At 38.7% G+C, this 18,509-nt stretch overlaps 1 protein-coding gene across 1 annotated transcript in view; it reads left to right on the forward strand.

Moving 5' to 3' along the window:
• Positions 1 to 579: 579 nt before the first annotated feature.
• Positions 580 to 18,509, forward strand: part of MYO3B (myosin IIIB) — a 33,213-nt gene continuing 15,283 nt past the window's right edge. The window contains exons 1-6 of the mRNA XM_073020250.1: positions 580 to 747; positions 13,086 to 13,182; positions 14,134 to 14,250; positions 14,769 to 14,873; positions 17,278 to 17,361; positions 18,181 to 18,383. Coding sequence (XP_072876351.1) covers positions 13,096 to 13,182; positions 14,134 to 14,250; positions 14,769 to 14,873; positions 17,278 to 17,361; positions 18,181 to 18,383 — 596 coding nt within the window. The 5' untranslated portion in view covers positions 580 to 747; positions 13,086 to 13,095. The remainder of the gene's footprint in view (positions 748 to 13,085; positions 13,183 to 14,133; positions 14,251 to 14,768; positions 14,874 to 17,277; positions 17,362 to 18,180; positions 18,384 to 18,509) is intronic.

The raw sequence follows: 18,509 nt of genomic DNA on the forward strand, positions 1-18,509 counted from the left end.
TTGTAGTCACTTCCTGTTCTGTGGTGTTTCTGGTTCTTCAGAAGACATTAGAAATCAAGTGCCAAACTTTCTGTGAAGGTTTATTTGTGATTAGTTTCTCTCCTTTGAACTCCTAAAGGCCTTTTCCCTACCATTAAACAAGCGACATTTCATATATTAGGATTTAATTGAGGTGATAGTATTTAATTCTACATATTTCTAAAAGAAAGTATATATATACACACATATATATATACAAATCAACTTGACTCCACTGAAATTATTTTTCTGTAATGAAAATGCAGGTAGAAAATTGTCTGAGCAGTCTATATTTTCAGTGTTTTGAGTACTTCAAATTGATGGTAAAAATTGTGTTTTCAACTTTGCTTAAAACAAACTAAAACAGATTTCTGATGTTTTAATTAATTCAACTAATAGAGAATTAGTATTTTTCTATTTTCCGGTACGTATTAATAAAGAAAGAGCTGTGTATCATTAACCAATGATCAGGTTTTATAAATGAGCTTTTACCTTCTCTCTCTCTCCCATATTCATAGGTGAACAGGGTGTCTAAGATTGTACTTTGGATTGTTTGTTGGTTTTTGCAAACAGGTGTCTTATTAAGGATTTTGAAAGGCGACCTTCCGTCACACATCTCCTTGACCACCCATTTATTAAAAGAGTACGTGGAAAGGTTTTGTTTCTGCAAAACCAGCTGGCCAAGGTTCTCCAAGACCAGAAGCGTCTAAATCCTGTTACCAAAACCAGGTACTGTACTTTCTTTCTTCTTTCTCCCTGTGGTTGTTTATAAAAATGTCATGTCATGTGTTTTGACTTGCCCAGCATTATTACTGGTAATTATCACATCCCTGCATTTTTAAGAGTTTTATTTACATGACATTAAGTACTCCATGCCCAGTGGATGAGAGCAGGAGAGCTTCAGAAACAAAGTGCCCATTTGTGCTCTTATGGCCAATTTCTCTCAAGTGGCTGAAATCTTACTCTGCCCTGGTGTTCAGTTAGCTCTAGTTAAAAAATCAACAAATATATGTATTTACATTTAACAGAAATTTGGATTCTTTTTTTTTTTTTTTTTTTTTTTTTTTTTTTTACCAATAAGGGTAACTGTAGGAAAGCAACCATGGCTGACATTGTGTGAAACACCTTTATTGGCTGTGGTAGACTGAAGAGCAGTCATGTAGGCTGTAAAGTGATTTTTGGGAAGATTCTGAGCTAAACACTGGAGGCTGTTTCTCTGATGTGCTCTTTAGTTTTCCATTTTCTCTTTAGTTTCAAACTCCTTAGAGTCAATTTAGTATTTTTAAGTAAGATTTTTCAGGTATTGTTTATTTTATCTAAAGCAGCCGTGATTCCTACCCTACCTCATCCTTTTTTTTTTTTTTTTTTTTTTTTTTTTTTTTTTTTTTTAGAAGGTAGATTTTTATAGAAATGTTTATTTTCAGGGGCAAGTGCTTTAAACAGTATTTCTTGGTGAATCGCTAAGAAATAGATCTTTGATTTCTGTCCAGAGGGTGGCAGAATTTCTCTTTAAAAAAATTAAATGCAAATAAACCTGCTTCCTAGGCTCAGCAATTATTTGGTTTTATGAAACCTACATCCAGGATGTAGATAAGCTACAGTCCATTATTATTAAAAGAACATTTGAAGTACTGGAGGTGAAGAAAATAAAATATCATAAGTTGCAAGTTCCGGAAATATTCACGTATTCTGCAGAAAGCTGTTTAGTAATCAAAAAGCCAAATGCTGGCCTCAGAACTTTTGGAGCTGGAGACGTAGTTTCAAGGTGACTATATTTTGCTGATTTTTCTTCCCTTTTGGGTAGCTCAGAGTGGATTTTTTTTCCTACTTGTTTCCTTTTTCCACTGCCATTTCTGTTTCTATGGCCTCCCTACAGAGTAGAGAAATGCAGAGAAATTCTTGTGACTTGGGGTCTTTTTGAAGCAGTAGGAACTTGTGTTTAAACCCCAGGGAGCTGAAATCTCTTTTCTTCCTTGTTTTGTTCCTTTACAGCAGCCACCACCCCTACCAGCCACCCACACACACACACACAGCACCACCACCACCAAAAATGAAGACGAAGTAAAAGAAAATACAAATTAAGCAAAAAACAAAGCCAACATTTAAAGGGTATGAGTCAAATCCAACATCTCCTCCTTGTCTCCTTGTTCTGGGATTTGCCACGGAATGATTTCTAAGACTTCATTTGCCAAATTATCTGGATTTTCACATTTGCCTGACTTTGCCTGTCCAGATCTATGCTCTCTCTCTCTTTTATTCTTTTTGAAGAAAAAAGGTGCGGTGGCTCATGCCTGTCATCCCAGCACTTTGGGAGGCTGAGGTGGGCGAATCACGAGGTCAGGAATTTGAGATCAGCCTGACCAACATGGTGAAACCCTGTCTGTACTAAAAATACAAAAAATTATCTGGGCATAGTGGTGGGGGCCTGTAATACCAGCTACTCGGGAGGCTGAGGCAGGAGAATAATCGCTTGAACCTGGGAGGCGGAGCTTGCAGTGAGCTGGATTATGCCACTGCACTCCAGCCTGGGCAACAGAGTGAGACTCTGTCTCAAAAAAAAAAAAAAACAAAAAAAACCAAAATCTTTCTCCTTTTACCATAGAAAATTGTAACACCAGCCTCTCTCATCCCCTTTCTCTAATTTCTCTTTATCTTTGTTAACTCCTTTGATGTCAGAAGCCTCATGTAGTGGCAAAGGCTTCTCACAGGGTCTTTGTAATCTCAAGTTTCACTCAGTGGTTTGTGTTTCTTTGAACTATCATTAAAAAAAAATACAACCTCACAAATAGGTATCAACACTTTAAACAATCACTTCCTTAGGATGTAGGAAAATTAATTCCAAAGGAAACACAGTGCACGTAATTGACACTTAACCTGCCACCTCTCTTGTACTATTACTTCCTCTTGCAACTGGCAAAGAGCTGGCTACATAGATGTTTTTCAGCCCACCAGGAAAAACCCTCAAATACCATTCCATGCTGATAAATCAATATATTTAAAGCTGTGATTTTTCAAGTTAAAGCAGACAAAAAACAAAAAACAAAAAAAAAACACACAGAAAAATTGAGGTGAGTGTATAGATGATTGAGGCCAAATTACCCACTCATCATTTTTCTACACAGTTATGGCCACCGGGCAGGCAGTGCAATGTGGTGGTTAAAACCACTGGCTTGGCAGGGTGTGGTGGCTCACACCTGTAATCCCAGCACTTTGGGAGGCTGAGGTAAGAGAATCACTTGAACCTAGGAGTTTGAGACCAGGCTGGTCACTGTAGCAAGACCTCATCTCTACTAAAAAGTTAAATAAATAATAAAAAGTAAAAGAAAAATTAGCCATGCATGGTGGCACATGCCTGTAGTCCCAGGAGGCTGATGTGGGAGGATCACTTGAGCCCAGGAGTGTGAAGCTGTAGCAAACTGTGATTGCACCACTGCACTCCAGACTGGGCAACTCCAGACCTGTCTGAAAGAAAGGAAAGGAAAGGAAAGGAGAAAGGGGAAAGGGGAAAGGGGAAAGGGGGGAGGGAAGGAAGGGAGGGAGGGAACCTATCGCTCTGCCAGGTTTGGATCTCAGGCCAGCCACTAACTGGATATGTTTTTAATCTTTCTCTTCCAAAGTTTCTTCTATAAAATGGGGATTATTTTGAGGGTTAAGTGAGTCAATACATGTAAAATGCTTAGAATAGGGCACCTTCCATAAATGTTAGTAGTAGAAGTAGTGTACAAGGCCTATTTAATTCTGAGTCTTTCATTTCTTTTTAACACTAACTACCTCTTGCTCATAATCTGTGCAAATTCATCTTTTTACTTACTGTAAAAGATCATGAAAATAAATAGTACTGAGGTACTGAATGTTAAAAATATCCCATTTTATCTCTTATTCAATATCTAATTTATTCATTCAAGAGGCATTTATACCTGTGTATGTGTCAGGCCCTGTGCTGAACAGAGGGATTACAAGGGCAAATCAGATGCAGTTCCTGATAAAGAGCTAATAGTCTGGTGTGTGATAGAGACAAGAATCAGGTGAGAACAGTTCAACATGAAAAGTACCTAGATAAAGAAATGCCTGGGATACCTCCCAGAGCACCTGGGAAAGACACCTAAGTCAGTCTGGGGTTGGGATGGTGGGGGAAGATGCCCTGGAGCTTCTGGGAAGATGATCCTTGAACTGTCCTGAAGAACAAAGCGAAGATAGTCAAGGAAAGGGGGTTATTTGGGGTAGAGGGGAAAGAATGAGCAATGAGCAAAGGGCGAGGCACAAGGGCTAGAGAGAGCTTGGGGAATCTGGTGAACAATTAGTTGACATGGCTGGAGCTTGGCATGGGGTAGGTGGGAGGCAGAGACAAGGTAGACAGGAGCCAGGTCATAATGGGCCTAAGGAGCTTGAATTTGTTTCTTAGGTGCTAGGGAACTATTGATGAGTTCTAGAAAGTTGTTCTGATTGCAGTATGGAGAATGAAGCAGGGCAAGGCTGCAACTAAGGAGACTAGTGAGCAGATCATAGTAATTACAAATGGCAGAAGATATTAAAATAATGATATTGTCAGGACTTAGTGACGGACTGATGGAGGGAGATTAGGGAAAGAGAGAAGTGTGATGGGGTCTCCCCAAACTGGGCTGCCTCCCTGGCCTGGTTCACGATACAATCACATAGAAATTGCAAGACACGTCTTCATAGTCTATCAAATGCAATGCTGAGTACTTCCAGATATTACACAAGGCTTCCAGCTTTCTGCCTGAAAGAGAGTTCTTCAATGGTCTAAGCAGTCCTGGGCCCTCCAGCTGGAGCAACTCTTTTGGATTTGAGAGCTGATACAGAGTAATGAAACATATAACCTACAGGGAAAACTTTCTTACTATTCCTGCAAAGGTAAGGAATATTCTGTCCACTTTAGTACTTTTCCCAGGGGAGAGAGAATTTGGTAGTTTCAGCGGGGCTGCAGGGAAGAATGCAAGTTCTTAAAGGATTGGGGAACACTTGGACAGGTGAAGGGGAAGGATATATAGAGAGAGGGAGACATTGAAGACAGAAGAGAGAAGAAACAATGGAGGAAGCAAGAGGGAGTGGGTCAGGGGCCTAAGAGGAAAGTTCACCTCAGAAAGAGAGAAGCTCTAAGTTGGGAAAGACACAGAAAGGTTAGATAAAAGTACTCAGAAAACTTAAGAGAGGAGGTATTGTGAGGAAATTCGTGTTGAATGGCCTTTATCTTTCAAAAAAAAAAGAAAAAAAAACTTAGCAAGGTTTCAGAGTTGGGAGTGGAATGTGTACTCCAGGGAAGTGTTAAATCTTTGAGATAGTCACTATGAGGAATACGATAAAGGGTCAATTAAAGATAGACATCATGATTGCTTAATAGCATAGAAAACCCAGGTGGAACATAACTGAACAGCATCCTATTGTAGGGAAGTTAATCCGTCTCTAAGATAATGTATGTCGAGCATTCAGGACAGCGTTTGGCACTAGAAACTCTCAGAAAATGTACCATCACCACTGCCGCCTTTCTCATCTGTCATCTTGATTAACTCTTAGCAGCAAGGAGTTAGGAGTAGAGAAAGCAGACATTATGGTCTTCTTCGGGCTGGAGACTGACTTCAGTGGACATGATGAGTAGGTAAGGCAGCAAGGGAATCGAGGTTAGTAGAAGAGTGGCCTTGGGATCTTTGGGGGTAGGGAAGAAAGTGACACCAGACTGGCTTATTGACTTTGAGACTGATCTAGTTCGGGGACTGGCTATTACAACAAAGATGAAGAGCAGATTCAGTGAGGGGATGATGAGGAAAGGGATTGTAGAACTGAGATCCTAGGAACTTTTGATAGATAATTAGGAACTAGGGATAGCTGAACTTGTGGGCAACTTCAGTGGAATAGAAAGAAATGTTTTTTAAGTGTTGACAAGTTGAGGAACTCTTAGATCAGAATGTGGGAAGAGTTAACAAAGTGATTGGTGGGACATGAGGAAACCAAAGACTGATATCAGTGGAAGCGGTAGAGAGAAAGGAAAATTGGGGATCACTTGCCGAAAAGGATGATATCAGAGTGTGATGTGAAATTTAAAAGGGGAGAGATTGGTTAGGGAGAGCAATGGTTGGGAAAAGAAAGGGGAGCAGGGAGAATACACAATTTCGCTCCTCTGTCACAGTAAGGCGGTGGAAGGTAGTGCTGGGAGAACAGTATTACAGGGAAGTGATCCATCTCAGTTATGGCACATATTCAACAGTATTCAAGAGCAACGCTAAGAATCGTGGAGGGCTCGTTCACATAGAGCAGAAGCTGTACTGGGCATGGAGAGCTTGAGTTTGTTAGGCCCTTGTCTCACCTTTCCTGGTGTAACCATTCAGGCTTTTCTGAGTGCTTTTTGGAAAGCCGGGATGTGATTCATCACTATTTCACTATATATACATACATACATACATATACATATATATACATACACACACACATACATATACATATACATACACCCCCCCCCACCACACACACACACACATACACTGTAGATAAAGATACAGGACAGCAGAGGCACCTGTGGAGAAGTGACATTGTACTATTTGAGATTTGATAGATACCATTACCTGATGCTGATTACAGTGTATGTATGACACCATTGGAATTTAAGTTTTTCCAGTAAATTATAATTGTGCCAACACATATATTTGATTCAGGTACAATAGAGCAGTTATGAATCCAAGTCTTACTCTTTTAAAGGAGGTTAGGAAGCCCTAAAACTATGTGAACAACGAGTTGAGGGTACGTTGTTACTTAATCTGTTGGGGGTTTTTTAACTATTTGGTCATTTCCTTTATATCAGCACCTATTTCCTTGATCTGCAAAAAGGCTTCTTCCCCAAACCAGTTTTACAAATCCCTGAATTCATTAGTATCATCTGGTATGTCATCATACTGTTAAAGTTCAGAGAAGTAGATTGAAAACATGCTTTTTATCACTTTACAAGGGTTATTGGGAGAAGAGTGAAACCACTCTGGAATGTGAGTGGAGGCAGGAAAAGGACTCAGTTGTCTCTGCCACGACCATGAACTCAACTGTGAACCTCAATAAAATTACAAGATCCAGCCTGCGGTGCCCCTGCAGGTGGCTTGGTACTAGCTGAAACCACAGATGTTAAACCCTAAATGCCAAGGGTCTGTTCTAAGTATTACTTGGTAGAAGAATTGAGTTGCTGGGGTTTTGTGGGGTTTTTTTCCTGCTCTGTTTAATGGATTGTAATTCTGCCCTTGCAATTTGCCTGAGGCTGATTAAAACAATGACTTCAGCTTTTGATTTCTTTTCAACCTGCAGCAATGACCTTTAAAAACAGATTTCTCACTATTTAACTGCCAAGTTTTCCCCAGTAATCCTTGCTCACTCTCTCCCTCTTCTACCTTCAAATGTGTGCATGCATGCACTCACACATACACACATACACACACACACACACAAAACACCCCATATTATATACACTAATGGGTTCTTGGGTTCTTATGTAAATGAATAACTCCAGAAAGATTACTTCGTAAAGTGCTGAAGAAACTTGACATGTAGGAGGTTAAAGATCCTTTTACCTTCCTAACAGAAGAAATAAATCTACACCTTGCTATAATTAGTATCTGCTATCTATGTATACCTATATCTATCTATCTACAAATGAGCAAATGAGTTCGTTAATATTAATTTTATGCTGGTGTTACTGATTCTTGCTGCTTAGAGAAGTTGGGTATATCAAATACTGTTTAATATGATGAATGATAAGATGCTGATTTATTGGGATTCTGGCCAAAACTGTGCTTAGATGAAAAATGGACAGATACTAGAATAAGTTCCACCCAAACAATTATCCTATTTTAAAATCTATGCATGGTATTGTTTGATAGATATAGCCTTAAGTTCAGGGACAAGATACAGCTCGCGTAGTTAAGGGTATCCAGCTGGTATCTCTGTCCATATTTGACTCTCAGTAGAATAACGTCACTCCTCAATGGTGTGCTATTGTTTTTCTCATTCTAGGTCCATTATTAGAGTTATAGTAAAATAAAAGTTTCTCTTTCATTGTCTCTGTTATCAAACGGTGTATTGAATGGAAATAAAGATTTAGAAGAAATAGTCAACATCACTGACCTTGGTGTAGTAACAGTACTCCGTTCTCAGTTTTGAGTAATGTTTTCATTCTTTTATGGAATCCATTGAATGTAATGATAAGGGAGTGATCCCTGGGTTCTCTCTATGGCCATAGAGGATTTTGTCCTAGATTTTTGAGGACTGACATCTTTGAGCCTGCACCTTTTCTTCCTCATAGTTGGGGAGTGAAGGGAAGAACATATCCTGTCTCACCTACATGAAGTTCTTGCAGCCCTGTTTGTACCTTCCTACATGGAAGCCTCCAATTCCGCAGGCGTAATTGGCAGACAGAAGGAGGCTAATTGATTAATGAGTCACTTTTGGGCAAAATATGTTTGTCAGTATAGTTCATAGGACTAGCAGCTCAAACAAAGAAGCTAGCAGGCCCAGTGATGGGATATTAGAGAGGATTGACACAGAAATGGTTTTAACCATAATGCAGATATAGAGATTAAACTACAGTGAAAGCTACAACACTTTAGGAGTTTACTTCTTGAGAATAATTCCTCTAGTATTTGAACCAGTTTGGTGCCCTCTGAAGCTCCTTTCCCACTCACTGGCTGGGCCAAAGATTTGAACAAAGACCCTCATCCTCTACCTCATCTATGCTCACTGTTGTCTTAGGGGAACTCCCAGCCTCTACCTCTGGCTCTGTCTTTCCTGTTCTTCTGATTCTATTGTTACGCTGCACCCATTTCCTTGAACTTGATGGTACAGACTTGCCCTCATTCCCACCCTACTTGATCCATGGATTCAGGCACCAGTTTCCCCTATACCTGATCCCTGAAACCTAAGACCAGTCCTGCTCTCCACACTCTCCCGCTCCACTGCCTCACCGAAAGCAAACTCCAGGAACCAGTCCAAGCCAAGAGTTTCCCTCTAAGCTCTAACTTGCAAACTCTGTTTGTCTGAGAAGCCAGCCTTGGCAGCCAACATACTTACAGACTCATAACAACAAGTAGGAAATCTAGGAAAAGCAATATAAACTTTACTGGAATTTGAAAACATCTGAGCCATTAAAACTACAGTGCCTTACCACATACTTTTGATTTAGTAGAATGTTTTTTGCTATTTATCCATTCATTTATCTATGTCTTCATTCCTCTGAGCTTTGGAATACTCAATCCAAGTAGCTTTTAGTTGGAGATCTGTAATTTTCACATTAAACGAGGAATTCTTCAGCAAAAATTAATAATAGATGCTATTCTCAAGTGGCGCACTAGGTGGAGCATGTGAATTTAAAGGAAATTAAGATCTATAGTTACTAATGACACAAATCACTTAATAAAATTGAAAAAAATTAAACCAAATTTATTTTTATTAATTTCAACTAAAAATAGAGAAATATAAAACAATGTAACACTTTTTATAAGCTTATGTAAAGTCTAGGGTAATGTTTTTAAAGGAGATAAAAATTGAAATAAATAATGCTTTTTCTCTACAATAGACCTTCCAGACCCCATAGCCAGAGGAGGAAAGTTAAGCAGGCAGCAGTTTCCAAATAACACTAGCTGGGGAAAGCAGAAATAGTGTTACACATACATATTTTTTTTTTCTGGTTGAGAGAATGAAGTGGTCTTTATCAGAGAAGAGAAGTCTTGCATCTACATCCACTTCTAGATTGCCTATTTCACTTTTAGGAGCAAGTATTTCTAAAGAATGTGATTGTCTGTAAGTAAGGAAAGAGGCAGTTAAAATTTTTTAAAAGTTGTTTTTTGTTAATACAATATTATTGGAGAAGTTTTTTTATAGGAGTCAAGCTCAGATTTATAGACAACATCTGCATGATTCTTGGAAGTTATATCTATGAGACAGATTGGCATAGCATACAGTCTGCTTCAAGCTCAGAAGATAGCAATTTTGATCCTAGTGATATTGCATTGTGTATATTCACACTGCAAACTAAAACTTCCTACTAGACTGCATCTGTTTTTGAGATTGCAAGTAAGGTTTTGTCCATGCTTCCATTTTTAGTTGGCTATAAAAATGTCATCCAATGGGAAGGTTGGTACTCCTGAAGGAGCTCAGGCTGCCATTAAGTCCAGGTCAGGAGTTACTGAAGGAAAAAAAAACCCTGGAAAACTCACCACTGGTTCAATGGTATTTTGAATTCTGACTTCCTTCCCCAATCTGCCTGTTACAATTTACTTCTCAGAGTCTTAAGATAGCTACTCCATGCATTCCATCCAGGGTATTTGGTTGTCTTCAGTGAGGAGACAAGAGTGGAGAGTGCTTACTCCATCTTGACCAGAATCAGATCTGAGGTAATTTTTTAATTATTGATTTTCTTTTCTTTTTCTTTTCTTTTCTTTTTTTTTTTTTTTTTTTTTTTGAGACGAAGTCTCGCTCTGTCGCCCAGGCTGGAGTGCAGTGGCACGATCTTGGCTCACTGCAAGCTCCGCCTCCCGGGTTCACGCCATTCTCCTGCCTCAGCCTCCTGAGTAGCTGGGACTACAGGCACCTGCCACCACGCCCAGCTAATTTTTTGTATTTTTTAGTAGAGACGGGTTTTCGCCGTGTTAGCCAGGATGGTCTCGATCTCCTGACCTTGTGATCTGCCCGCCTCGTCCTCCCAAACTGCTGGGATTACAGGTGTGAGCCACTGTGCCTGGCCTAAATATTGATTTTCTTTGTCAAATGATGTGCAGAATAAACTCTGACTTAGCTTATTTTATGCAATTATGAGATGTAAATGTAGGAAGGTGACAAACTAGCTGAATTTAATATGGTAATTTAATTATTTCATGAAAATGTGGTATAATTTTTTTTTTTTTTTTTTTTTGAGACGGAGTCTTGCTCTGTCGCCAGGCTGGCATGCAGTGGCTTGATCTTGGCTCACTGAAACATCCATCTCCCAGGTTCAAGCAATTCTCCTGCCTCAGCCTCCTGAGTAGCTGGGGCTACAGGCACAAGCCACCATGCCCAGCTAATTTTTGTACTTTTAGTAGAGACGGGGTTTCACCATGTTGGCCAGGATGGTCTCAATCTCTTGACTTTGCGATCCGCCCACCTAGGCCTCCCAAAGTGCTGGGATTACAGGCGTGAACTACCACGCCCGGCCAATATTTTGTTTTTTGAGTAACTTCAAGCAAAATTATTATTAGGTTTTATGTGAAGGGGATTTTCATCAGAAATATGTATCCTCCTGCTGTTTTATTTAACAAAATGGCTAGCTAGAGGCAGGCAGCAGCTCTGAGTTTTAGTAAAAATCTGTATTACAAACCAATTTGATTTTTCTTTGCCATCAACAATATGTAAAGACACAGATAAATAATTATGTTTAATAATTTTAAAATGCTTAGGTTATAAACTTGATTTGATTAAATAAAAATTAAGCTTCATTCTACTTTGGACCTTTATATGAATTAGCAGCAAAACTGGTTCTAGAACTGGAGATGACTAATAGCATGCTTCAAATATCCCTTTTCAAATTTATCAGTGATGGAGATTGAAAAGTAAGATTTAATGTAATAGGCTAGAAAGAGAGAAATCAATTTTATCTGGCCATTTCTATTTCATTATAAACTCAAGACTCAATATGAAGAGCTGATAAGTTTGCTTCTTCCTCTTTGGCTACTTCTGTGAAATGCATACCAAAGGGTGGGAGTGCATCAAGATTCCATGACTTCTAGCTGGTACTTACCATAAAACTTTCAGTCAACACCAGCTTCTAGGATCTAGCTGGATGGTGGGTGATATCCTCATAAGCTGTGATGATGATGGGCATAAAAGTGACAGAGAAGAACTAAGAAGTTATGCTTCTGGGCTAATGAATTTACAGTATGTAGGAGGACAGTTTATGTATGATTTTGTTTAGTCAGTGATATTTGGAGTAATGTGTGTAGTTATGCAAATTGATTCCAAATTTTAACAAGGATGTAAGAATAATAATTAGCACATGTTTTCAACTTTATTGCATTTTTATATCCATGACTATATGTGCTTTCATAGCTACCTGGGAGATAGATCAGTCATGAGTAATTCTATTTACAGATGAAGAAAACTGATATACTGGCTGTTAAGGGATTTGCTGAGTGTCTCATACCACAATGCTCGCAACTCTGAAACTAGGGTCCAGAGCTCTTCTAGCCAACGTGATCCCCCCCATAGGACTGAGTAAATAAATAGGTACATATTCATAAAGCATAATACTACCCAGTGATTAAAGTGACTGAACTAGGTAGGTAGGTAAGTGGGTAAGGTAGATATGTAGATAGATAGATAAATAGACTTTACAAATCATCATGTTTATTGAAAAAAGTAAGCTTACATTATAAAACCTAAGTATGATATCATTTTTATAACTAAACATACAGAACCTGTATATTGCTGATGGGTACGTATATGCCTCTGACTAATATTTGAAAATAGACTGGAAGGAAACCCATCAGATGGTGGTCACCTCATGAGAGAGGAGTGGGATGGGACAGGGGTCACAAAGGGATTTCAAATAAATAAGAAAAATCATAAACAATGATCAATTATTTGTTGTTTACCATATTAATCTCTAGAAGTGTTATGTAGGTTAAAAACTATCACAAAAGTTGGGGGTGGTACTGGTAGATAGAGCAAGGGGACCTCAAGGAAAGTAAGGCATTTAAGGCTGTACCCCAGTGAGAACCATGTGCCTGACACTGAGCAGAAATCAGAGGTGTTTATTCTGGAAGTGCTGTCTTTGGCGTTTAAGAAAAGCAAATACGTGTATTAGGTGAGCCCATTTGGTAACACTCCTCACTCTGGCAGAAAGTAGACCTGAACTATGGAGATCACTTTATCCCAACAGTTCTACAGTGGCAGGAGAAGCTTGGGGACCTGGACCAGACTTCCTGTCCCTGTCGCTGACATTTCTGAACATATCATGTGATAAGATTGTGAATGAGCCATCCTTGCTGCCCACTTTCTGCTACCTTATTTGCTGTCTTAATGCTTAAACTCTCTTGATAAATTTCTAGGCATGAGAGGATGCATACCAGAAGACCTTACCATGTGGAAGATGCTGAAAAATACTGCCTTGAGGATGATTTGGTCAATCTAGAGGTGCTGGATGAGGTACTAAATATTTAGTAGACAATTCTCATTGAAGACATTTGTTTCATGTGGTCTGACCTTTCTGTTGTAGAGCATGTCCTCCTCAGGTCATTTGAAAATGTAATGGTTTGTGTAGCCATGGGATGAAGCTCAGGGAGCATTCAGTCACTGTGACTATGATCCTGTGCTGTGTTTATTTAGATAGCCCCTAGAATCATGAAGAGAAAAGGATTTGGATTTTTCCAATAAAGCTCTTTATAGTGTAGCCTTAATGGTGGATTATATCAGCTGAAAATATTTTGTTTGATAAAATTTGATAAAATATTTCAATTAACCCTTAAGTTGTTTGTTCTTCATAAGAAAGAGCTTCATTTAGGGAAATCATGAAGTTAATATAGCTTGAATTCTAAATTTGAAGTCTCTGATAATCCCTACTTAAAATATGCATGTTTAATAGTGCTGTTAATTGCACTGGACCTGTTTATGCTGAGTCTAACTCTGGGGATTCTTACTTTCAATGTCTAAATCACTACAGTGTAATAAAAAGTGTTTAATTCTGTATTTATGCCACCTAGGTTTTTAGTGCAGTGCTTTGAGAAATTAACTTACCATTTTGTCTGTGCTCTATCAGTAGGAACAGCCCATTAAATAAAATTTTAAATACAACATTTTGACTGGTTGAGATGAGTTCTTTTCACAATAACAGTAAAATCTTTCTTGGATATCTCAGTGTCTTTTAGCAAGTCCTAAGTAGGCCTAATTCTTTCAATGTATTCCTATTTTTTCTTTCAAGGCAAATATTGGCATTGTTTTAATGAATTAGGATCGTTAGGGTCATTGTATGATTTAAATGAACTACTTTCATCTTTTAAAGAAAGATATTCTTGGAAGAATAAATTTGTTATCATTTTTAGAATCTATCCCTTGATTGGAAATAATATTTACTCTCAATACCATTTATCCTCTTCTTAGGATACAATTATCCATCAGTTGCAGAAACGTTATGCAGACTTGCTAATTTACACATATGTTGGAGACATCTTAATTGCCTTAAACCCCTTCCAGAATCTAAGCATATACTCTCCACAGGTAAGAGATGTTTTAAGAGCATACTGCTCCTTAATAGGAAATTAAAACTCACAAGGGCAAACGAAAAGAAATAAAAAGTAAGAATAAAATTGTGCTACCCTAGATGTATATACTCCAAACTGCAGATAGTAATGTAATACAAATGGAATTTTTACATCTTGAGGATACCTTTTTAAAGCAAACTATAACAATAATAGTTAACCTTTATTGAGTGCTTACTCCATGTTGGACACTGGGTTACCTCACTTTTCGCACCCTGTGGGACAAGTACTGTTGTTAAACCTAGTTGGCAGATGAGGAGACTTAGCATAGAGTGGCTCCCTCTTACTAGCTCACGAAGTCAGTAAGTACAGAAGTGAAATTTGAACTCAGGCCTGCAGGCTCCAGAACCTGTACCCTACAGTCTTCCTAATGCAACAAGTCCCCTAATAAGTGACGGAGTCTTGGTTTCAAGGGCAATAGGTAGTGGAGTATTAGATGGTCCAGGGGAGAGTTTCCTTTAATTATTTTTCCTTCAGTTTTCCAGACTTTATCATGGGGTGAAACGTGCCTCTAATCCCCCCCACATATTTGCATCAGCAGATGCTGCTTACCAGTGCATGGTTACTCTCAGCAAAGACCAGGTAAGAACTCACCTTCCTTTCCTACGGAGTCACACAGTTAAGACATGTTCTGTCTTCCTCGTCAGCTCCTGTCTTCCTGAAACCTTTCCATTCTGGTTGCTGGTGCCGACCCAAAGAGACAGGAGATGAAATGGCAGCTCTGTGGAACTTGTGCATAGATAAAGCCATAGCATCAGGAGAATGTGAAAATGCTTTTCAAGAAACATAAAGCATTCACATCAAGAGCACTCATTTTCTCTGATGAGATGTAATAAAAATGTTTCTAATATTAATATGATGAGAACAGTGCAAACACAACCTGATTACATGGCAATGATTATAATAAAAATAGCACATAGAATGGCATAAGTGAAATTCTTTCCTATTAAGGTCTTAGAATTTTCATGATTCTTGTTTTTTTGTATGAAATATTGCACAGAGGTTGACAGCGACCATGCACCACACCATTTAGCTGCTGAAAAATTGTGATAGATTGGGTAGAGAATGAACAAACCTAAACTCAATGCTAAACACAGGCTCATCCATTTTACCTTTCTAGCCTTCTAATTCACAATGCTGATATATCTAACCTTTCATCCCTCCTTTACTTTGAATAGATATATTTTTCTTTGTTTCTTTATTCTGTTTGAAATAGAAGTAGTCTAATTTGGCAAGCAAATTTTCTGAGAGTATCACTGTGTGGATTTCCTAAGACCTGGGAAGTCCCAGCTTTGGGGTTTGTTGAGTAATAGATGACATTATAAGAGTGTAGATTACAAAACGGAATACATGGATTCACTGTAGCTTAGAAACTTAGCTCCTCCAAATTCTTGTTGTTCCATTGTACAGATGTACCATAATCTATTTAATGAGTCCAAGATTTACAAGTCCCAGAGACTTGTAAAATGTCCATAGATTTCACAGGGAGGAAGTAAATGGAGAGAAATATATACTGTTTTTAAGTTAAGAAGTCACTTCACTGCGTTATCTTTTTTGACACCATTTCTGACACCAAATGTTGTATTTTTTCCAACACCAACCAATTCTCCAAGCCCAGCTGGGTGCCCGACAATTCAGTTCAATTCTGACACTACCTGGAGTTAGCACAGACTCCACAGATTAAGTGATTAGTGCTACAAGAAGGTTCCCACTTGAGATGCCAGCTGCAAATGGAGTACCTAGGCTTCTCACACTTCTGCCTGGCCAAATACCAGTCCAGGGGTTCTTGTGACTCTCTTTAGGTTTGATGATTCACTAGGAATGACTCGAGGAACTAAGGAAAACACTTTACTTACATTTACCAGTTTATTATGAAGGGTATAACTAAGGAACAGCCAAATAAAAGAGACATATGGGGCAGGGTATATGGGGGGAGGAAGGGGACGTGGCACACAGAGCTTCCATGCCTTTTCTGGGCACATCCCCCTCCCAGCACCTCGATGTGTTCACCAACTCAGAAGCTCTCTGGATCTCGTTCAAGAATTTGTATAACTTAATCTTAAATTCCCCTCTTCTTTCTAGAAGTTGGGAGGTAGGGCTGAAAGTTCCCACACTCTAATCACATGTTTGGTCTTTCTAATGACCGGTCTGAAGCTATCTAGGGGCCTCACCTTGAACCACCTTGTTAGGAATAAACTGAGGTATGGTTGAAAGGGGCTCCTTGTGAATAACAAAAGATACTCCTACCACTGCTGGAAATTCCAAAGGTTTTAGGAGCTCAGTGCCAGGAACCAGGGACAATGCCCAATATCTAATTTTTATTATACCACATCCACTAATTTCCTTTATACATAAAGAGTTCCCTGAAATGAATGATAAAAATATCAACAATACAATAAAATATGGGCAAACAATATGGACAGGTCACATAAAAAAAAGCCTCTTAAGCAAATGGAAGGAGGCCTCATTCATAATTTTTTAAATGCAGAATAAAGCCACACTGAGATACCATTTTTTAAACCTATTAGATTGTCAAAAATCTAACATCCTGTTGGTGAGGCTACAGGAGAGCAGGCACTTTCATATATTGGAATAGTCCCTAGGAAAGCAATTTGGTAATATGTATCAAATTTACAAATGTATTTACCTTTTGATCTAACATCCCCATTTCTAGGAATTTCTCCTGCAGATGAACCTGCATAAAAATATTCTTATGTATAAGGTTATTCATTGTAATATTGTTTATAATTACAAGGAAAAAACTCAAATATCCCAATATGGACTGATTAAACAGATTATGGTACATCTGTACAATGGAACAACAAGTAGCTATACAAAAGGTTGAAGAAGGTCTCTTAAATAGGAAGATTCCTAAGATCTATTTCTCAGTGAAAAATTAAGGTGTACAGTAGCGGATGTTATATGAAGCATGCAAGTTGCTTCTGTGCTATAAATTCTTCACTTGACGGTCCATTTCCTGTGCCAGTGCATTGTCATCAGCGGAGAGAGTGGCTCTGGGAAGACAGAAAGTGCTCACCTGATTGTTCAGCATTTGACTTTCTTGGGAAAGGTATGGACTAATCTGCTTTACGTATTGTGGTGAGAAGTTCCTACAGAGTAACTGCGGATTTTATAAATGATGGAAGTACTGTTTTGTTTGTTTTTTATTGAGGCTTACATAAAGACATTCCATCTTTGTTATGTTTGCCTCCTGATAGCAAGGCCTCTTAAGATGTCAGCATGCTATCCTTCTTTCACACCGGGAGGAGAATGATGCCAGCGCAAATTTACTAGATTATTGGCAATTAATTTTCATGTTTTCAATGTAATAGAAACATTCAGCCATTAAGTAGTAAGAGTGGTTAAGCACTAGGAACAGGATCAGGGAAGCCACTATAGTGATTAAAAGGATGGAAAATAGAAGCTTTTGAGCAAAAGTTGAGGGAAATGAAAATTTTCAGCTTGGTGAAATCGATATTGAAAGAATGACTTCAAAAATAGGCTAGTAGTTACACTCTGAATTAGTGTACTAGGTGACTAAGAATGTATGGAATTTTTATACATAAGGTTTATAGACTATTATGATAAATGCCAGAAAAGTTGCGGGATCCATTTAAAAATCTTTCTAAACTGGTTAGGCGTTTTATCTGTCAAGGGTTTTAAATGAAATATGGCTGGATTTTAAAAACTGCTGTCCTAATCTAGCCAAATCTGATTCATATGCAGATCTGGGGAGTTGCTCACATGAGAAAATGATGCTGGTGGTTGATGCTAACGTCTCTTTGTAAAAGGGCAATGTGGATTTGGGTGGGCAAGGGATGGGTGCCCGGCAACTTTGCTGGAGTAATGTTTCTGGAGTCTCTTCTTGACTGTTCTCTGTTTGGCACAGGCCAATAATCAGACCTTGAGAGAGAAAATTCTACAAGTCAACTCCCTAGTGGAAGCCTTTGGGAACGCATGCACTGCCATCAATGACAACTCCAGCCGTTTTGGAAAATATCTGGAAATGATGTTCACACCAACTGGAGTTGTGATGGGGGCAAGAATCTCTGAATATCTCCTTGAAAAATCCAGAGTGATAAAACAGGCAGCGTAGGTGCACTACTTTGTCACTGTGTTTTTGCCCTGCAGTAAAAACCAGGGCGGGGGGAGAGCTTTGGGAATTTTAACAGTTAAGTTTTCATCCTTGTTCTTAACATTCCCCTACCCTCCCAAGGG

Source organism: Chlorocebus sabaeus, chromosome 10 (assembly GCF_047675955.1).
Source record: "Chlorocebus sabaeus isolate Y175 chromosome 10, mChlSab1.0.hap1, whole genome shotgun sequence".
Taxonomy (NCBI): domain Eukaryota; kingdom Metazoa; phylum Chordata; class Mammalia; order Primates; family Cercopithecidae; genus Chlorocebus; species Chlorocebus sabaeus.